The following is a 22,635-nucleotide window of genomic DNA, read 5'->3' as shown; positions in this document are numbered from 1 at the left end:
ATCCTCCCCCTTACGATGGCAGATTGGTGTGGAGCAAACTATGTAGATATTGAAGTCAAGCCAGAAGTAGGTTTGACTGTTGGGTGCAAGAACATTTCCTAACTTTTTGAGATTTCAAATTTCTCTTTTAAAGTAGAGTCACCTTTGTTTCTTTTGCAACAGGTTGTGAGGTTTATAATCACACCATGAATAAAGCCCAATGCTTAGATATATTATATTTGCTTTATACAAATTAGTAAATGTGGACACTCACTGAGAAAGAAACCTCCAATAAGAAGCTAAAGAAAAATGTCAAAACACAGCCACACTGTAGCCTGCAGCTTGCTGACTAAGATTCTCTTCCTGAATTGCCCAAGTGCTTAATATGGTGTGACGGTTTATATTCACGGTCAACCTGACAGTGTAGAATCATCTGTAACAGATTACGTAGATTAGGTTAGCCTCTGCACAGGTCTGCGAGCGATTGATTAAGGTGTGAAGACCCATCTTAATTACCATTTCATGGGGTGGGGTCCTGGGCTATGTAGAAAGGGAGGCTAGCTGAATAGCAGCATTAGCCCTCTCTGCTGCCTCACTGGGCGCTAAATGTGACCAAGTGTCTTAAGTGCCTACTGCTGGGTCTGTCCCACCACGATGGACTGGAACCTGAAATGTAAGCTGAACTAAATCCTTTTTCCCTTAAACTGATTTAAAAAAAAATCAGGTATTTTGCCCAAGCCACTAGCAAATGACTGCTACACAGTGATTCAGGATTTAGGAGTGAGAGTAGATAAATGCATTCATGTGGATTTCAGCTCTACCAAAGAGCCGTCACTGTACCAGGGCTGGAGAGTCACGCCCACTGCTCCTGGGAGGGAGCTTTCTTCAACAAGAACTTCGCTACTGCTTTACACAGTCATATGTCTAAGTGATCGTCATTTTGCATATAGTCCATGTAGGTAAAGCCTCTTGCATATTAGACCTAGTCCTGCCTTCTTTTAATGTTTGGACATCTGTCATGGTGGCAGCTCTTGTCACAAGTCCTTATTTGGCTTCCTAATATGTTAAAATGTCTCCCATTCTTAACTTGAGTCCAGTGTCCCTGGAAGCTACCCTCTCCGCCCCGATGGTGGCCTGAGTGTGTCAGCACAGACCACATACACTGACACAAACAGGAAGCACTCTAGTCCTGAGCCGTAAACAGGACGTTTGCTTCTTGTTTAGAAACTGTGCCCAAGATGAGGACAACCGCCTCCTAGAGAGGGTTTTGTAAAATAAATGTGTACTTTTATATTAGTTTTAGATTTATAGAAAAGAAGAAAAATAATTATACAAACTTTTAACATACTACAAACCCAATTACACTATTTCTTGTGACCTAATGGGTCATCTAGCCTGGTGAGTGGTTCGTGTGTAGTTGAGAAGAATTTATTCTCTACAATTTATTACTGGTGATGTATTCTATATATTTGTGGGTCTGTATGGTTCTGGTGCTACTCACATGTTATATTTTGTCATTTGTCTATTGTTGAATTCTATTTGTTATTTGCTATTTTATTTATTTGAGAGGGAGAGAGACAGAAAGAGAGAAGGGGAGAGAATAAGAGCACCAGGGCCTCTAACCACTGCAAACAAACTCTAGATGCATATACCACCTTATGAATCTGGCTAACATGGGTACTGGGGATCAAATCTGGGTCCTTAGGAAAGCTCCTTACCCACTAAACTCTCTCCAGCCCTCTGTTATTTAAATTGAAATCTTCAAAGGTTGCTTCTCCCTTCAACTCTGCAATTTTTGCTTGGTATATTTTAGGAATCCACATGCATATTTATAATTGTTATAATATCTTGATGTGTTTATCCTTTGACATGTACTACATATTTCCTTCTCTGTCTCCTATAACAATTTTCTGAAGTATTATTGCAAATATGGACACAGCCATTCCAGTTATTTCAGTTACTGTTTCTATAATTTATGTTTCCATCTTTCACTTTAAACCCATTAATGTCATTGGCTCTGGAGTCTTTTGCAGAGAGCTCATAATTGGATCATGGCCTTCTAAATGCATTATTTCAACTCTGGCTTTTATTGGAGGGCTTAATCCCCTTATAGGTAATGTGGTTACAGATCTGGAACCTTAACCTAGCATTTCCTTCCTGTTTTCTACCATGGTATCTTTTCTGTTTCTCACATGCCCTTCATGATTTCTTTCTCTTGTGTCGGGTAGATATATTCTAAAATAGCCTTGTGTACAAATTTGGACATTCTTAACTATTTGGCAAGATATTATAAGTAGAACTCTTTTTTATAATTATCTGGTCCAAATTGCTGTTGATTTGGGTTTTTTATTATTTATTTATTTTTATTAGAGTGAAAGAGGCAGATAGAGGGGAGAGAGCAAGAGCGAGAGCGAGAGCGAGAGAGAGAGAGAGAGAGAGAGAGAAAATGGGTGCTCCAGGCCCTCTAACGACTGCAAACAAACTCCAGATGCATGTACCACCATGTGCATCTGGCTTATGTGGTTACTGGGGAGTTGAACCTTGCTTGTTAGGCAAGTGCCTTACTCACTAAATTATCTCTTCAGCCCTCTATTTGTTATTTAAAGAGAGACATTGTAATCTTCAAACATTGTTGAAATAGGGAGATGGCTTCAGCAATTAAGGGACTTTTGCCTGTGAAGCCTAAGGACCCAGGTTCGACTCCCTAGGAGCCCACATAAGCAGATGCACAACGTGAGACGTGCACGGGCAGTAGGTGCACACAAGGCGCACACAGGCCCTGGGGCCCCAATTCTCTCACGTGCTCTCACTCTCTGTTGTCTCCCTCTCTCGTCAATAAAAATAAATTAAGAAAAAGAAGTTTAGGGGAAAGATCAGGAGTGTAGCTTTGGAGATACCTAATTTGAGGTATTTACTAGGTACCCAAGGAGGATATTGAGCAGACAATTTGGTCTTCGCTGCTGGGACTCATGAGAGGTCCTGGGTTGGAATTATAAATAGGGCTAATGCTGCTATTCATTGGGATGCAGTGATATTTAAAGCCTTGATAAGGGTGAAAGGATTAACAGGGTGAAATTTAGCAGTGACCCCTGGACCCTTGCAGCACAAACCTTGGAGGGGAGAGGGTGTACTCTCATGGGAGAAGGACGAGGGTGCAACTTTTGCACAGATGGTGTGCCATGCTGGACGTTGGGTAGGAAAATGGCACGAGGAAGGAAAAGGATCCCAGCAGATCACCACTGCTGACACACAGTGAGATCTGACTAGAGCTATGGGTTCGCCACATGGAATTCTTCGGGGACTGGGCAGAAGCCCCTTAGATCATGGGGTCACCGTGTGATGGATGGGTGGAGGTGGACTGGAGGACAGAAAGTAGCGAGAGCAGAGACAAGGGTGTGAGGTACTCTGCAGCAATGGATCGGTGTGTGGGGTAACGAGGAAAAATTCCACTGAGGAGAACAACCTGTCAGAGGCATGAGCTGGCCTGCACAGCTGGTGGCTGGCTGGGGAGGAGCGTCTGTCCCCGTAGGATGTGGAACGGAAGCAGCTCACGCTGTAGGTGTGGCACAGTGCACGGCGGACATTTCCATTGACTGCCTCCACTACCTTTCACTTTTTTGCAGGTGTATGTGTGTGTACATGTGTGCACATACATCCATCTGTGTATGTACATGTCCATGTGTGTGCCAATGCATGATGTGTGAGTGTGTGTGCATGGCTGTGCACATTGGTGTGGGGTCCAGAAGTGACACTATCTTTGGTTGTCATCTTCACTTTATTTTATTTTATTTTAAGGAAGGGTCTCATTTTAGCCCAGGCTGAACTAGAATTCACTATGCTGTCTCAAGGTGGCCTTGAACTCAAGAAGATACTCCTACCTCTGCCTCCCCAGCACTGGGATTAAAGGTGTGCACCACCACACCTGGCTATTTACTTTATTTTTATTTTTAATATTTTATGATTTATTTGAGAGAGAGAGAGAGAGAGAGAGAGAGAGAAAGGAGAGAGAGAATGGGCATGCCAGAGCCTCTAGTTACTGCAAATGAACTCCATACACATGTGTCCCCTTGTGCAACTGGCTTACATGGGTCTTTCGGCTTTGCAGGCAAGCACCTTAACCACTAGTCCATCTCCTGAGGCCTCCACTTTATTTTTTGAAACAGGGTGCTATGTGGTCAGCAAGCTCCAGGGATTCACCTGTTCCTGCCTTCCCAGTGCTGAGACTATAGGTGCTCCCCACCATGCCTGGAGTTATATGTGGGTGCTGGGGACCTGAAGTCAGGACCTCGTGTTTGTGAGACAAGAACATTACACACTGAACCATCTCTCCAGGCCTCGGCTGCCCCTACTTCCTCTCAGTGATTAGGAACCAAAGCCATCAGTTGAGAAATGAGGACGTGGCAGGAAGTGGTGAGGTTTCAGCAGAGGGGAGGATCCACCACATCGTCGAGCACATCAGGGCGATGGTGCCACAGTGGCAGAGCACAGAGAATTGCCCCCAGCGCTCCCGGCTTCTGGGTTTGCATCGTTCTGTGTGTCAGATACAGTCATACGGGCTCATTTCTGGCCCTGAGATAGTTTCAGAGAGAGAATGTGCAGATGTTTCTGTGTTTGTATGCTTATCAACACTTAAACAAAGTAGCTTAAATTCCTTTTTTAATTCTTGCCCAGTGAAATATTGAATGAGTAGAATTAAAAAAGCACTTCAATAATTTGAATGGCAGTTATTTTTCCTTACCATCTCTGGGTCGACTCTCTGAAAGGATGCAGTACACTGCCTTGGGTGAACCAACTAGGCACATAGAGTCTGAATGACACTTTTTTCCTTACCATCTCTGGGCTGACTCTCTGACAGGATGCAGTACACTGCCTTGGGTGAACCAACCAGGCACAGAGAGTTCTGTAGCACTGTCTACTCAGGTCATGGTGAATATGAAGATGAGTTTAGAGAAACAGTAAGTAATATGCAAGAACAAGAGTTTTAAAATATTTTATTTTTATTTATTTATTAGAGACAGAGAGGGAGAAAATGGGCCTTTAAGCCACTGCAAATGAACTCCAGGCACATGTGCCACCTTGTGCATCTGACTTACATGGGATGTGGAGAATTGAACCTGGGTCTTTAGACTTCACAGGCAAGTGCTATAACTGCTAAGCCATCACTCTAGCTGATATTTATTTATTTTAGAAAAATTGCATTTTAAATAATTTTATGTATGTAGTTATTTGCACATACACACACGTGTGTGTGTGTGTGTGTGTGCATGTGTGCCAGGTTGTCTTGGCCAGTGGAAATCACTTTTTGCATCTCACATAATGGATGGCTTTGGAAATGAACTCCAGGCTATCAGGCCTTTAACCTTTGAGCCATCTCCCTGGCTTCAAATACATTTAAATTAATATTTAACAATCAGTTACAGGTATATTAGCTTTTGAATTAACCACTGAGCTTTATTCATTTACTTATTCTTTAGAAAATACATTGAAGTTTTTGCTCTTAAGTATGAGCAATTAAGATGTGATGCAAACTTATATTTCATTTAAAAGGTATATTGAAATTAATTGGCCTTTTATTATTTTGCATATTGGATTTTACACAGTGAGGACTCCGCTTAAGGTGAAAGGATTCCAAGAAAATAGAAGCACAGAGAGTCAATGAGTATGAAAGATTGATTCCAAGTTCTTTTTAGGTCTGTAGTACTCTAAGCTATCCTTAACAACAAAGATGACTTCCTTATGTGATAATGAGATCTGGATGTGAAAAAAAATGCAAGCACTTCATATTAAATGCTCATAACAGTGGTCAAATGATGCTGTTTCCTAGCGGATACCATTTTTCTTCATTGAGTGCAACACTACAGAGCTGGATGTTAATTGCTCCCACAAACACAGTTTTGCTTTTTACAATAAGCATTAGGACATGTCCTTGGAGCTCTGTGACTTCATCATATACCACCTGAAAGGAAAGAAAAATGAAAGTACAAATCAGGTATGTCTGAGAGCAGCTCTCTTTTGAATAGTGCTGTTAATGAAAGGAATTTACTGATAACATCTTTTACCCAGATGGGGCTGGGGAGTGTTAAAGGCTTTCATTTCTAATGCCAATTCTGAAAAAAAAAAAAAAAAAGGAAGGAGCTAATATTCTGCTAATATTCTTTTAAAATATTTTATTTTATTTATCTATTTGAGAGAGACATAGAAAGAGGGAGAAAGAGAGAGAAAGGATGGGTAGGCCACAGTCTCCAGCCACTGAAAATAAACTCCAGATGCATGCGCCTTAACCACAATCTCTTTAGCCCTATTCTGCTAATATTAATGGAGCTTAATAACTATATCTCTAAGAATCTTAGAATTTACTGATTCCAGTAAAATTTTCCCATTCTACATTTGAGGAGTCTGCAATTTCATCTCTAGAATAATTAAATAGCCTTTATCTTTTCTGGCCCTGAAATTTTATCAAATTATCAAATTTGGTAATGTCCTTCAAATTATCAAATAACATAGGAACTTGAATGCATTTTTTTTTTTAATGTTGGAAGTCCATGAGGAAAGACAGATCAAGTTATATGAGTTCCTTTCATTGTTTAAATGAAATACATTAAATGGAATTTTCTTGTATATCAAATCAAAAAAACAGGCTGAGACATGCTTAGTTGCCAAAGTGCTTGCCTGCAAAGCCTAAGGACCCAGGTTAAATTGTCCAGTACCCACGTAAACCAGATGCACAAGGTGGTGCATGTGTCTGGAATTCATTTGCAGTGGTTGGAGGTCCTGACATGCCCATTCTCTTTCTCACATTATCTGCCTCTCTCTCTTCAAATAAATAAATTAAAAAACATATATTTACAAAACATTATGTAATTACTTTTTACTTAAAGTTTGAATAATTTTTAATTATTAAAATTCACATTTACTCAACACAATATGTACAAAACAAGAACAAAATGGGCAGAAAAATCATATCTACAATTGGGAGATAATTATAGTTAATATTTTGGTATTCTTTTTGTCTTCTATATATAATTACCTTTTAAGAATCTGACCTGTAATTATGCTATACGCAATTTTGTTCTTTTTCATGTGACAATTTCTTTTACAATGGTTTAGGTTCAGTTGTGCTTTATAATATTGGAAAAATAAGTTACAGTGATTATAATGAGGGACATGCTGAGGTAAAGAGACATTGACCATGTGGTACTATGATGATATTGGTTACCTACCATGCAGGAAAGGAGGCTGGAGTGGAAATTTCATATGGTTGCCAGGGAAACGTGATGGAACACATTGAGCAAAAGGGTTTCATACAGTGCTACAAATTTGCTATTTCCGGGCACATTACAAGACAGAAATATTCTCTATATGCAGAATAGAAGCTGAGGAGACTTGAGAGGGAAGCCCTCGGACAACCAGGGCTCCACAGTGAGTTTTAGCAGGTGACATGTGGATGGCCCAGCTCTGTGCAAACCTTGCACAGGGAGCAGCAGCTACTGTGAGGCCATGAATGCAACCGCCGCTTCATGTCCAGAAGACAGCATCCCAAATCTTACATTCTTTCTGCCTCCTCTTCCACACGTTGCATGAGCCTTGGAGGGCTGATTGGGTTGTCTTACTTAGTGCTGGGTACTAAGCTGTCACAGCTTCTCAGTGCTTGATGACTTTTGAATCTCCCCAGTGGTCCCTGCTATCTACAAAAAGAAGCTGAAGAGATGGCTTAGCGGTTAAGGTATTTGCCTGTGAAGCCAAATGACCCAGGTTCGATTTCCCCAGGACCCACATTAGCCAGCTGCACAAGGGAGTGCATGCATCTGGAGTTCGTTTGCAGAGGCTAGAGTCCCTGGTGTGCCCATTCTCCCTCTCTCTCTTTCTCTGTCAAGTAAATAAGTAAATAAAAATAATAAAAGGAGCATCTCCTATTGAAGGTGAGAACAGCTCCACCCTACGGACATAAACCTAAAAGTTTACAGGGCATTTGATGGGTAGTATATTGGGTGCAGTTTCTGAAGAGTCACACAGTGAGGTTACCAATTACATGACTTCATGAAGGTCACCTTGAATGCTGGGGATGTGGTTCCTGGGTAGTGCAGTTGCCTGGAATGTACATGATCCTGGGTTCTGTCCCCAAAACTGAAGAAAACAAAAGTTCTTTGGGCTGGGGAGATGGCTAAATGATGCATGGTGTTCACTTGAAAGTCTGTGGTCCAAGTTTGTGTCTTCATCACCATCTCAAAGCTGGATATATGCAAAGCAGAGCCTGCAGAAGCCCAGCGAGGTTGCCCCACACACAGTGGAGAAAAAGACAAATTGGCATTCCTGTCTGAAGCAAGACCAAAGGAAGGGGACAAATACCCCATGGTTGTTGTCCTCAGATCTCCTCATGTGTGCCTGTGTGTGTTCGTGTGTGAGTGCACACACACGCACACAATGCTCACACAAAGTTCTCAGTGAAGTTCAGCTCAGGCTCAACTCATTGACTTCCCTAAAGTATGACTCACTTTTCAGCTAAGAAGTTAATCAAGGGTCGTGAACTGCATTACCGTAATCCAGCCCACTCTGCTCCAACTTCCTCCTTCACCAGAGACAGGAGAAACAACCCTGGAGTTTTCAAGTATAGCTCATTCAAATCATCCCATTCCAGCCTTAGAGATCCCTTAGAATTATAAGAATGCCGTGGCCACCTCATGACTCCACATGCATACTCACACGTGTACAGACATACAGACATCATAAAAATGCTTATTAAATGCACTGGTAAGTGGAAGTACTTTTTGGCATCTTGCATCACACCCTTCCGGACAAAGTAGATTTTCATATATATCTAGTAAGCTGATAACACTCATGAAATGGTTTTAAGAATTCATTGTCTTCTTGGTTAAATACAAACATGTTGAATTTGCAAAGCTTATGTAACTTAAGATATCCAGTCTCTGGCCTCTGCCTCCCAAGTGCTGGCATCACAGGTGGCCGCCACACCCACTGAGAGTTTATGTGGGGGCTCACACCCCAACTCCAGTCCTCACATATGAATGACAAAGGGCGTTAGTGACTGAGCCCCAGCCCCTTAATGGACATTTTAAAATCTGATCTTCTTTAATGCAAAAACGATTTTCTTAAATGTGGCTGATGTTTTTAAACTTTACACACTCAGAGGTGCTTTAGGTGCAACTACAGTGTTGGTTAAAACCATTTTGGGGGGCTGGAGAGATGGCTTAGTGGTTAAGGCATTTGCCTGCAAAACCAAAGGACCTCAGTTCGGTTCCCCAGGACCCACATCAGCCAGATGCACAAGGTGGCGCATGCATCTGGAGTTTATTTGCAGTGACTGGAGGAGCTGGTGTGCTCATTCTCTCTATCTATCTCTCTATCTCTCTTCCTTTCTCTGTAATAAATAAATAAATAAAATAAAAATATTAAAATGTGTTTTGTGGTGCAATGAATAATTTGTCAGAGAAAGATACAAGTGGGCATTTTCTGTTATAGTTAACTTCTCATTGCTGGAGAAAGCAGGTGAGGGAAATCATGTACAGGGAGGAGAATTCTCTGTTTGGGTTCAAAGTCTCGAGGGGTAGCTTCGCGATGCAAGGGGAACACATGGCATGAGCAGAAGCTGGACAGAGCCTGTGCCACAGCAGGTAGCAAACAGCAGCAGTAGAGTGAGCTGAGCTCTGGCAAGGGGCGCTGAAATAACAACCCTGAGACCCCCCCCCAACAGCACACCTCCTCCAGCAAGGCACTGAAATAACAACCCTGAGCCCATCCCAACAACACACCTCCTCCAGCAAGGCGCTGAAATAACAACCCTGAGCCCCCCCAACAACACAACTCCTCCAGGAAGGCGCTGAACTAACAATGCTGACCCCCCCACACACAACACACCTCCTGCAGAAAGGCACTGAACTAACAACCCTGAGCCACCCCAAAAACACACCTCCTCCACCAATGCACTGAAATAACAACCCCGAGCACCGACCAACAACACACCTCCTCCAGCAAGGCGCTGAAATAACAACCCTGAGCGCCCCCAACAACACACCGCCTCCAACAAGGCCCTGAAATAACAACCCTGAGCCCCCCCAACAACACACCTCCTCCAGCAAGGCGCTGAAATAACAACCCTGAGCCTCCCCAACAACACACCTCCTCCAGCAAGGCGCTGAAATAACAAACCTGAGCACCCCCCCAAAACTCACCTCCTCCAGCAAGGCGCTGAAATAACAACCCTGAGCCCCCCCAACAACACACCTCCTCCAGCAAGGCGCTGAAATAACAACCCTGAGCCCACCAACAACACACCTCCTCCAGCAAGGCGCTGAAATAACAACCCTGAGCCTCCCCAACAACACACCTCCTCCAGCAAGGTGCTGAAATAACAACCCTGAGACCCCCAACAACACACCTCCTCCAGCAAGACGCTGAAATAACAACCCTGAGCACACCCCCAACAACACACCTCCTCCAGCAAGGCGCTGAAATAACAACCCTGAGCCCCCCCAAAAACACACCTCCTCCAGGAAGGCACTGAAATAACAACCCTGAGCCTCCCCAACAACACATCTCCTCCAGCAAGGCGCTGAAATAACAACCCTGAGACACCCAAAACACACCTCCTCCAGGAAGGCGCTGAAATAACAACCCTGAGCCTCCGCAACAACACACCTCTTCCAGCAAGGCGCTGAAATAACAACCCTGAGACCCCCAACAACACACCTCCTCCAGCAAGGCGCTGAAATAACAACCCTGAGACCCCCAACAACACACCTCCTCCAGCAAGGCGCTGAAATACCAACCCTGAGACCCCCAGAAACACACCTCCTCCAGCAAGGTGCTGAAATAACAACCCTGAGCCCCCCCACCAACACACCTCCTCCAGGAAGGCGCTGAAATAACAACCCTGAGCCTCCGCAACAACACACCTCTTCCAGCAAGGTGCTGAAACAACAACCCTGAGACCCCCAACAACACACCTTCTCCAGCAAGGCACTGAAATACCAACCCTGAGACCCCCAGAAACACACCTCCTCCAGCAAGGCGCTGAAATAACAACCCTGAGCCCCCCCACCAACACACCTCCTCCAGGAAGGCGCTGAAATAACAACCCTGAGCACACCCCCAACAACACACCTCCTCCAGCAAGGTGCTGAAATAACAACCCTGAGCCCCCCAACAACACACCTCCTCCAGCAAGGTGCTGAAATAACAACCCTGAGCCCCCCAACAACACACCTCCTCCAGCAAGGCGCTGAAATAACAACCCTGAGCCCCCCCCAACAACACACCTCTTCCAGCAAGGTGCTGAAATAACAACCCTGAGACCCCCAACAACACACCTCCTCCAGCAAGGCGCTGAAATAACAACCCTGAGACCCCCAGAAACACACCTCCTCCAGCAAGGTGCTGAAATAACAACCCTGAGCCCCCCCAACAACACACCTCTTCCAGCAAGGCGCTGAAATAACAACCCTGAGCACACCCAACAACACACCTCCTCCAGCAAGGCGCTGAAATAACAACCCTGAGCCCCCCCCAACAACACACCTCCTCCAGCAAGGTGCTGAAATAACAACCCTGAGCCCCCCCAACAACACACCTCCTCCAGCAAGGCGCTGAAATAACAACCCTGAGCACACCCCCAACAACACACCTCCTCCAGCAAGGCGCTGAAATAACAACCCTGAGCGCCCCCAACAACACACCGCCTCCAACAAGGCCCTGAAATAACAACCCTGAGCCCCCCCAACAACACACCTCCTCCAGCAAGGCGCTGAAATAACAACCCTGAGCCTCCCCAACAACACACCTCCTCCAGCAAGGCGCTGAAATAACAAACCTGAGCACCCCCCCAAAACTCACCTCCTCCAGCAAGGCGCTGAAATACCAACCCTGAGACCCCCAGAAACACACCTCCTCCAGCAAAGTGCTGAAATAACAACCCTGAGCCCCCCAGAAACACACCTCCTCCAACAAGGCACTGAAATAACAACCCTGAGCCCCCCAACAACACACCTCCTCCAGCAAGGCTTCGCCTCCCAGATTGCCACAGCTGAGGACCAGGCATTCAAAACACATGAGGTTATGGGAAAGATCTGATTTAAACCTTCACAATAGTTGAATATTTTTATCTCCAAATGCCTTACTATGTATTCTGCCTTCATATAAACAGAATAAAAGACAAAACTCATTTAATTAATCCTAAAATTAAGTTTAATTTTATCCATCAACATGAGGCAAGAATTTGGTACCCCTGACAAATTCTGAATTTGTGGGTTTGGAATTATTACATTAAGTAGAAAGTGTTTAATCTAATGAGTACCTATTAAATAATTCCAAAGCATGCTCTGAACGTCACTGGACACAAGTATCTAGGGGTCCATGCTAAAGCACATTGTCATGGTCATAGTGGACACCTGTGTGTCGAATGCCGGCTTGAGTGACGATGAGGAGGCAGGATGATGACAGAGAGCATTTGATGTCACTGGGCTGGAGAGATGACTCAGCAGTTAAAGGTGCTTGCTTGCAAAGCCTAATGACCTGGTTTGATTCTCCACTGTCCACGTAAAGCCAGATACACAAAGTGGTACTTGCATCTGGAGTTTATAGGCAGTGTTGTGAGGCCCTAGTGTGCCCATAATTTCCCTCTCTCTCTCTTTCCTTGCAAATAAATTAAAAAATATTTATAATATATATATTTTTTACTTTATTTGAGAGAGAGAGAAAGAGGAAGAGACAGATAGAGGGAAAGAAAATGTGTGTGCCAGGGCCTCCAGCCACTGCAAACAAACTCTAGACACACATGCCACCTTGTGCGTCTGGCTTATGTCAGTCTTGGGGAATTGAACCTGGGTCCTTTGGCTGTGCAGCCAAATCAAAATAAAAAATATTTTGAAAAAAACAGTTTGAAAAAATTGAGAACAAGAACCCCGTGGGTGAAGGGACTGCATACGACCCTGTGGCATGAGCACGGACGTTGGACCAGCCAGCTCAGAGTTTGAAAAGAGGCCGTGTAACCTCTGGGCCCCATGTCTTCATTTGCACATATGGTTACATGTACATATGTCCCTTAATGGAGGAATATACTCCAAAAAAGTGTTACTGGGTCATGTTGTTTATGTCATCAAGTTAAAATTGCTACCACATCATGGTGATAGGGGTTGGGAAGCAGCCTCCCGTGTGGGGCCCATTGCCATCCGAGACACGGTGAGCAGTTCCGCAGACTGAGTGCACCCAGTGTCTGGACTAGGGTCACTGCAGTCGGTGCGCTTCCAGAGACTTTCAGACGTGCAAAGCACATGTGACAGTCCCGACTTTTCCTTTCTCCTTCCCCTTTATGTTTTTTGTTTGTTTGTTTGTTTTTTCAGGATAATATCTAAGGAGAGGTAAGGCAGAGAAAATACAGAGTGTAGTCACATCACTCCGCTGTGGTGTATCTGCATTTGGATTGAGTCTGTTCACAGGACGGAAAGAACAACGCTCTTGGAGCAGCAGCGCGGCTCTGTTTCTCAAGGGCTGCGGGATCAGTGCCCTGAGCTCTGTTTCTCCCCAGCTGGGCCATGGGGTTACTATGACAGCAGATTTCGGGGAGTCTGCTGACACAATATGCAGGGCTCACTGTGGGAAAAGGCAAACAGACAAGAGAGGCTCTGTCAGCACTGCTTGAGAATTTGAGGGTTGACCCTGTGCCACACAGCAGGGTCCCTGTCCTGACCGCTCTCAGGTCAGGGCATTGAGGAAAGAGGGACCTGAGTAAAAATAGAAAGAATTGTTTGCACAGAACCTTCTGTGAGACGCCGGTTCTCAGTGTTGTTTCCCTTTTTATCCCTCTAAGAGATTCACAGAAAGAGGAATGTGAGGGCATCTCTCACTTCCTGGAATGGTTTTGCCAGCTTGAGAAATCCCAGCTGGGCGAATGAGCGGCTGGTGCTGAGCCTCAGAGCGGAGGGGCGCGGGGAGGCCGGCTAAGCACAGCGACTCTGTCCCACAACTGAGGGCAACAGAAAGTAAAATCAGAGTGAAATGAGCGTAACTGTGTGTGTGTGCTGAGCTGTGCTTGACAAGCATGTTTATCTATGCGTGGTGAACACGTGCGGGCTGCTGTGTGTGCACGTGTACGTGTGGCCAGGGCTTGGTGATAGGTGGCTCACTCAAGTGTGTTCCAACTTGTTTTGGGTTGTCTCGGGGTTTCTCATTGAACCTAGCTAGAGTTGACCAATCCGGCTAGAATAAGTACGTGGCGAGTCTCAGGGATTCCCTGTCTCTGTCTCCCCAGTGCTGGGGTTGTAGGCATGCACCACCATGCCAGGCTTCTGTGTGCATTCTGGGCATCTGGACACAGGTCCTCAGGCTTGTTCAGCAAGCACTTGACCCACTGAGAGCCATCTCTCCAGCCCACATGAGTGTCATTTCTTCTGAATGCTTGGGAGTCTTGTAGGCACAGGACATAGGAGGAGAAAAGCTTGGGACTTCGCGGTCGGGGTTCTCCGTGGCTGCCTCAATGCAGCCAGTTTCTCTGCCAGACTTGGCGTTGCTGCTGCTTCCCTTCCTGACGATTCTCTCCAGACAGCCCCACACACATGGTTTCCATTCTGTCCATACTGGAATGATCAATCCGTCTACTATGTTTTTATTCCAGTCATTTCAAATGTGTCCAAGATATAGATGGTGTGTGTTTGTGCCACAAGCAGGGTTACAGGGTGTGTGCTCATACCACAAGCAGGGTTATAACATGAGCTTGTGCCACCAACAGGGTTCATTGCGGAAAGAATTACAGTCATTTCCAATCACTGGGCTGTGGAGTACGAAGACCTAGAATTATTTCAAAGCCACAACAAGATTGATGTCTACCCCAAGAATGATAAAAAAAAGTCTTTATGCATGTGTACATCCTGCTGTATTTATAATTCATGCAGCTTAAAATGAATTAAAGCCAGTATATGAAAGGCTTCCCGAATTTCCGGTGGCTTCCTATTATGTGTCTCCATAGATTACAGAAGCCAAAGCATGGCATGGGGATTGGAAGGTTTCCTCAGAGGGAGATAGGGGTCTTGTAGTCAATGAATATGGAAAGAAACAGATTCCATATTGTGGGGGATATGTATTCTAGCATTGACATAACAAAGAATAAAATGCCAAAATACCTTTTCTTACTAATTCAGAGGCTATCTTTCTGTGTGTGGATAGACCATGCTAACATTACAAATACATTTATACATAACAGTATCACTTATAAAATGAGATGAAATATTTATTTTCATACACTAAGTGCTTGCCACCCAAGCATGAAGATCTGAGTTCAGATCTCCAGATCCCATTAAGAACTGGAAGTGGTGGTGTGTGTCTGGGTGTGTAATCCCAGTGATGGAGAGGCAGAGATAGGAGCATCCCTCAGACTCCGTAGTCTCGCTAAATGAATAAGTTCTAGGTTTAGTGACAGACCCTGTCCCAACAACATAAGGTGGAAAGTGCCTGAGGAAGACACTGCCATTGATGTCTGGCCTCCGCACACATGGACACATATATTAGAATGCACACACACACACACACACACACACACACACACACACACACACACCACACAACAAAACATATGAAGGACAGGAAAGTATTTGAGGCCCTTGCACTACAGGACTGCATGCAGGATTGCAATGCTGCGTAGGCGGGGAATGGGAATGTCACAGGAAGCTGGTGCTACAATAGGCGGAGCAGAGCAAGAGCAGGTGAGGTAATCCGGGCCCCTCAGGGAGTGAGCGACAAGCTGTCTCAGGTGATCCTGAGAGCGTGGCTAGGTGGAAGGTTACGAGACAGTAATATTTTTAGGCTGACTTTTGACAAACATGCCAGGGAAAATCAAAAGAGAAATTGCTTTTGCCACCAGCGGTGCTGGAATTAGCTGTCCTCCACGGGGCACAGCATATCTGATATAAAACGTGAAATGATAAAACATGAAGAAAAACACAGGAGGGAATCTTTGGGATTTGGTGATAGGCAAACGGTTCTTCAATTTGATAGCAGATACAAATCCATTAAAAGGGAAAGCTAAGTGAGGCCTCATCAAAGTGACAGGTTGCTCTTGGGAAAAGACCTTGCAGACGCACATGTCTCACAACCACTCCTCTGGATGCACGGTGAGCTCCCCAGATTCAAGAGTACAGGTGGGGCCGGAGAATGGCTCAGTGGTTAAAGGCGCTTGCTTGCGTGTCAAGCCCAAAAGTCCAACAACCCACGGTTCGATTTCCCCAGTACCCACATAAAGCTGACGCACAAAATGGCACACGTGTTTGGACTTCGTTCACAGGGCCCTGGCATGTCTATCTTCACTCTCTTTCTGTTTGCCTCTGTGTATGTGTGTATGCAGAGTATGTGTGATATGGTGTGTGTGGTGTACGTGTGTGTGGGACAGATGCACACACCCCGTGTGCACATGTGCAGAGGCCAGAGGAGAACTTCAGGTGTCCTTTAATCACTCACCTGCCTGGGCCCCTGTTTTCTTGGCCTCCACACCATTTCCAAGAGCCATTTTCACTTTTTTTTTTCATTTAAGAAGCCCTAAACATTTTCTGTTCCTTGTCCCCTGCTTGCTTGGCGTTACAGACGTGTGTGGACACACCCAGCTGTTTACATGTGTGCTGGGGAACTGAACTAGGTTGGTATCAAGCCCTCTCAGGCCCTCATTCTTGTGCAGCAAGCTCAACTGCCCAGCCATCTCCCCAGCTCCTATTAATTTGTATTTTGCATACATTTTTTTTCTATTTTGTCAAAGGAATTTTATGAGACATTGTGACATGCAAGGTACCTTGTGATAAAATTATTCTGCAATTATTATGTATTATGTAAGGAAAATCAAGTAAAGGAGAACAAAGTTCAGAGAAACAGGGTGAACCAAGTCAAGCAAATATGATGACGTCAGGGATGAGGTTTGTATGCAAAGCAATCCTTGGCTCTTGGTGGCAGTTAGCCACAATCTGAAAACTGGTTTGCAGGATCTCTGAAAGCAGGAACTCTGTTTTCCAGATTATAGATTACCCAGAACAGTGATCAGCACGCTGTGGCTATTTTGGGAAACAACATTCCTTCATGGGATAATGTTGCCAATGAGTGCAAAGTCTCCGTATTTGGTTGATAAGTGAATATAAAAGGTAAGAAAAACACAAAATGGCTGGACAGATGAATCATACTCACAATTTCGTTGTAGGTGGGGTCTGTGCGTTTTGGAACAGACCTTGTTTTCCTCTTACGAACTTCACTGGGATGTGGTAGAAGGTAAAACTCCACATGAGCAGTTGGCGCGGAGCCATCTGGGAGATGCTGCAGAGGGAAATGGCCATAAATATTAATGTCGTTGCTACCAAAGAAAACAAAAACATGGCCGGCACGGAGTATCCAGACCACAGCCAGGAGCGGGATTTATTATAGTCACTCGAGTTCATCAGGAAACAAGAGAGAAATCCAAAGAAAAACATCTTTACTCAGAAATAAGCACAGCTACATTTTAAAAGGAAAACAAATTTCCGAGTTAAGTTTGTATGTGTGAGCGGTAGCATGTTTGTGTATGTGGATGCATGTGTGTGAGTGGGCTGTGGGCATGCATGTGTTAGTGAGTACGGAGGCCAGAGACAGTGTTGAGCATCGGTTTTCGGATGCTATGCTTATTTTGTGTGTGTGTGTTTATTTACTTATTTTTTGAGACAGGGTCTCTCATTGGCCTACTGGCTGCCCAGTGAGCTCCAGGAATCCGCCTGTCTTCATCTCCCTGGAGCAGGAATCGTGATGAGGGCTGCCATACTTGGCTTACTTTTTAAAATACATTCATTTATTTATTTATAAAGAGAGGATGAGAGCTCTACTTGGTGAGGGAGAACGGAGTCGGTCCCGTGCTTGGCATTTCCTCATTTGTCCCTGGAGGGTCCTGATATTTTGAAGGGGCTCTGTTTGGAATAGAGTTGCAGGACTTGGCAACTGAAAAATGCAAAAAGCTGGCTGAAGAGATGGCTTAGTGGTTAAGGTGCCTGCATGTAAATCCAAAGTACCCAGGTACAATTCCCCAGGACCCACATAAGCCAGGTGCACGAGGTGGCACATGTGTCTGGAGTTTGTTTGCAGTGGCTGAAGGCCCTATTGCGCCTAATCTCTCTGTCTCTGTCTCTCAAGTAAATAACTAAAGAAAAAATGCAAGAAATACAATTAATTTTGAGCTTAACATGCTGATTTTTTTAAGCATTAAAATAACCCAGTATTGTACTTGACATATTTACCTATTTATAATTCCTATTTGACTGAATTGTCCTACGTTATCTGCTAACCTTAGCTTTGAGCGTCTCCTGCCTCAGTCAGGATCCTCCAGGCTTTTGTGTATTTGTGAAATAGGTGCAAAGTTCACCCAGGCTGTAAAAATTAAATAATTTAGATGCTAACAATATTTTTAGCTACAAGTCTGATGAGCAAGCTCTAGGGATTTTCCTGGTGAAAGTTTTACAGAGAGATCCCAGGATGGTGCCCTGTGCATTCCCTTTCACGACACGGTACCATGGATGCAAGGCGGTGCTGAGAGCAGTGGACATGGCTGTAACCCACATATCCTACAGCCCCTCACGTCCACTCTTCGGGGGGCCCCAGTGGCCCGGCTGGCCAGTAGCATGGTCTTGGCAGAGCAGGCGCGACGACTGTTCGACAGCGTTGTGGGTGCCCTGCAGCCAGGCCCATGCTGCAGAGGACACTGCCATTGGATCCTGGTGGCAGTCTGCTGGAGGTGCGGGATGGAAGCTTCCAGCTACAGCCAAACATCTACCTGGTGGGCTTCCGCAAGGCCCTCCTGGGCATGGCAGCTGCAGCCGAGGAGCTGCTGGGCAATCACCCCGTGCAGGGTGCGATCAGCGTACCCCAGGGCATCCGAGCTGCCGTGGAGCACGCGGGCAAGCGCCAGATGTTGCTGAAGCCGCACAGCCGCATCCAGGTGTTTGAGGGCGCCGAGAACACCTCGCCCCACCACGACGCGCTGCGGGCTGCGCTGGCCATCCGGCAGCTGGCCGACGGGCGCACGGCCGACGACCTGCTGCTTGCGCCCACCTCAGGTGGGGGCTCGGCCCTGCTGCCCGCCCCCATCCGCCTGTTACACTGGAGGAGAAGCGGATGCTCACCAAGCGTGGAGCCGCCATCCAGGAGCTCAAGGGGGCGGGCTGGCTCAGGCTGCCCCTCCTGCTCAGGTGGTCAGTCTCATCCTGTCAGACGTGGTTCCAATGCGCTGCTGCTGGCCGAGGCCTAGAGACAGGCCGAGGCGCTGGGCTACCGTCCCTTCGTGCTGAGCACAGCCATCCAGGGTGATGTGGAAAGGGTGGCCCTGATGCATGGGCTACTCGCCCGAGTGGCTGGAGCCCGCCTCTCCCCATCCATGGTTGGGACTTCCATAGAAGAGGAGGCAAAACTCCACGAGCTGGTGGCTGAGCTCCAGATCCCAGGCCTGCAGCTGGAGGAGCCTCTGAACGTGTGGCGCAGGCTAAGGGCCCCGTCTCCTGCTGGCTGGTGGCGAGCCCACGGTACAGCTGCAGGGCTCTGGCAAGGGAGCTTAGAACCAGGAACTCGCCCTAAATGTTGGAGCAGAGCTGGGAAGACGGCCACTGGGGCCTATTGATGTGCTGTTTTTTTTTTTAATATTTTTTTAATTTATTTATTTGAGAGCGACTGACACAGAGAGAAAGACAGATAGAGGGAGAAAGAGAGAATGGGCGCACCAGGGCTTCCAGCCTCTGCAAACGAACTCCAGATGCGTGCGCCCCCTTGTGCATCTGGCTAACGTGGGACCTGGGGAACCGAGCCTCGAACCGGGATCCATAGGCTTCACAGGCAAGCGCTTAACCGCTAAGCCATCTCTCCAGCCCAATGTGCTATTTTTGAGTGGGCAGGATGGGCCCACAGACGCTGCCGGGGCCTGGGTCATGTCTGAGCTGGTCAGCCAGGCTGCTGCTGAGGGCCTGGGCCTGGCCAGCTTCCTTGCCCACAATGACTCGCATACCTTCTTCTGTCGCTTCCAGGGCAGAGCACACCTGCTCTACACAGGGCTGACAGGGACCAATGTCATGATGCCCACCTCCTGCTTCTGCGGCCTCAGTGACGGCGTAGATTACATTTGGAGAGTCCATAGAGGCCTGCAAGGGCAGGGTCCCTGGGAAGACCAGCGCTGTCTCCAGTGCCTCCCATGCTTTAGGGGATCCTTTCCTTGGCTCTGGCTGCTTGGTTGGTCCACATGCCTTGCACAGATCTGCTCCATATTCTTTACCCCAGCTGGATTGAAAGATGGGGGCTTCCTTCCACCCCCAGAAAATCTGTCAGAGCCGGAATGAACAGGTCTGAACCGGAATGAACTGGTCTGAACAGGAAAAAACTGGTTTGAACCAGTCTGAACCAGAAAAAAAGCTTTGACCCAGTAAATACCGGAAAACTGGTCATAGCCAGAATGAACAAATCTGAACCAGAATGAATCGGTTTGTATTGGTAAAAATCAGTTTGAACCAGTCTGAACCGTAAAAACTGCATTGATCCAGTAAAAACCGGAAAATCAGTCAGAGCCAAAATGAACAGGTCTGAACCGGAATGAACCAGTAAAAACCAGTAAACTGGTCAGAGCTGGAATGAGCATGTCAGAACCGGAATGAACCTGTCTGAACCGGTAAAAATTGCTTTGAACCAGTAAGAACCGGAAAACCGTTTAGAGCCTGGATGAACTCATCTGAACTGGAATGAAATAGTCTGAACCAGAACAAACCAGTTTGAACCAGGCTGAACCGGTTAAAACAGGTTTGAACCAGTCTGAACCAGTAAAAACTGCTTTGAACCGGTAAAAACCTTTAAACCTGTCCAAGACAAAATAAAACTGTCGGAACCATAATGAACTGGTTTGAACTGGTGAAAACTGGTTTCAACTGATCTGAACCAGAAAACACCGCTTTGAACCAGTAAAAACCAAAAAAAAAAAAAAAAAAAAAAACAAAGTACAGCAGTTAACCCCAAGGACCAAGACAAGCCCCTTGGCCAGTTCACAGCTCTTCTCTCCCCCAGGCAGCTCCTCTGCCCAGCTCTTCAACCTGCTTGTTCTATGGAGTGAAGCAAGGGGGACTGAAAATAAAAAGGGCCATACAGGGCTGGAGAAATGACCTTGGTGGTTAAGGCGCTTGCCTGTGAAACCTAAGGGCCCAGGTTCAATTCCCCAGAACCCACATAAGCCAGATGCACATGGTGTATGCACCAAGTTTGTTTGCAGTGGCTAGATGCCCTGGCACTCTCATATTTCTCTCTCTCTGTACGTCTCAAGTAAATAAATTTAAAATGTTAAAAATAATAGAGAGAGGATGAATGAATGAATGACTATTGGCATGCCAGGGCCTCCTTCCACTGCAAAGTCCAGATGAATGTGTCACGTTTTGCATCTGCCATTACGTATGTACTGAACCCAGAGTGGCAGGTATTGCAAGCAAACACCTTAACTGCTGAGCCATCTCCCCAGTGGGACCTGGCTCTATTATTATTATTGTTATTATTTTGAAAGAGAGAGAGAGAGAAAGAGAGAGAGACAAAGGGAGAGAGAGAGAGAGAGAGAGATAGGAATTGGCATGTCAGGGCCTCAGCCACTGGTACTGAACTCCAGAAGCCTGTGTCACCTAGTGGGTATGTGCTACCTTGCACTTGCCTCACCTTTGTGCATCTAGGGAGTCACACATAGGTCCTTAGGTTTGGCAGGCAAGCGCCTTAACCACTAAGCCATCTCCCCAGTGCCATACCTGGCTTTTTTTAATGTGGGTTTGGGGGACTAAACTCAAGACATGCTTGCACAGTAAGCATTTTACCGACTGAGCTATCTTCCCAACACCCAGGTTCAAAAGTCCATTTTTATAGTCTACTTTTCATAGTAAAATCTAAATTTGCATTTTTGTCAAAAACAGTCAAGAGGTGATATTAGTCATAAGCAGAACTAGGAATTAAGTGGCTTGGAACAGTGTACAGTTCTCTGGAATTCAGAAAACTCAGGTTCAACACACACAATGAGCTGGAGCCCTTAAGACATGTATTATATGATATCTAATTATAAAGTAGTTTAATGAAAAGGGCAATTAGATCTACAGCTTTAAATTCCTTCCGGAGTCTCTGTCTCCCGCCTGACTTCCTGTCACCTCAGGGTCCCCTGAGGAGGGGACTTAAGAGCTTCCATTCTTTTTGACTTTCCCCTCCGATCTACTATGGGCAATCTTAGTTCTTAATTCACCTTTTGAAAAGTGGCTCTACCATTCCACTTCAAAACAACTGGAAACCATGAGACTTCAAGAAAGTGGATCCTGCTTTTGTGATCTTGGTCCAGTGGACAGTAAATGACCCAAAATCCTGAACAATTAGATTGACAAAGTGAGAAGGTTCACATGTTTTTAAAGAGGATGATGTACAAGTCAAATTTGAGTAAACAAGGGCTCATTTTTAAAAAAAAAATTATTTATTTATTTGAGAGCGACAGACACAGAGAGAAAGACAGAGAGAGAGAGAGAGAGAGAGAATGGGCGCGCCAGGGCTTCCAGCCTCTGCAAACGAACCCAGAAGCGTGCGCCCCCTTGTGCATCTGGCTAACGTGGGACCTGGGGAACCGAGCCTAGAACCGGGGTCCTTAGGCTTCACAGGCAAGCACTTAAC

At 45.8% G+C, this 22,635-nt stretch overlaps 1 protein-coding gene and 1 pseudogene across 1 annotated transcript in view; one reads left to right on the top strand and one right to left on the bottom strand.

The window, feature by feature from the left end:
• Positions 1 to 5,782: 5,782 nt before the first annotated feature.
• Positions 5,783 to 22,635, bottom strand: part of Pik3c2g (phosphatidylinositol-4-phosphate 3-kinase catalytic subunit type 2 gamma) — a 336,855-nt gene continuing 320,002 nt past the window's right edge. Inside the window, exons 28-29 of the mRNA XM_045139435.1 lie at positions 17,149 to 17,274; positions 5,783 to 5,935 (exon numbers count right to left, since the gene is read on the bottom strand). Of these exons, the coding sequence (XP_044995370.1) occupies positions 5,783 to 5,935; positions 17,149 to 17,274 (279 nt within the window). The remainder of the gene's footprint in view (positions 5,936 to 17,148; positions 17,275 to 22,635) is intronic.
• LOC105944479 lies at positions 18,498 to 20,074 on the top strand (annotated as a pseudogene).

The sequence above is a fragment of the Jaculus jaculus genome, chromosome 22 (assembly GCF_020740685.1).
Source record: "Jaculus jaculus isolate mJacJac1 chromosome 22, mJacJac1.mat.Y.cur, whole genome shotgun sequence".
Lineage (NCBI taxonomy): Eukaryota > Metazoa > Chordata > Mammalia > Rodentia > Dipodidae > Jaculus > Jaculus jaculus.
The sequence above is the reverse complement of the archived record's forward strand: the minus strand, read 5'-3'. Positions and strand labels throughout refer to the sequence as shown.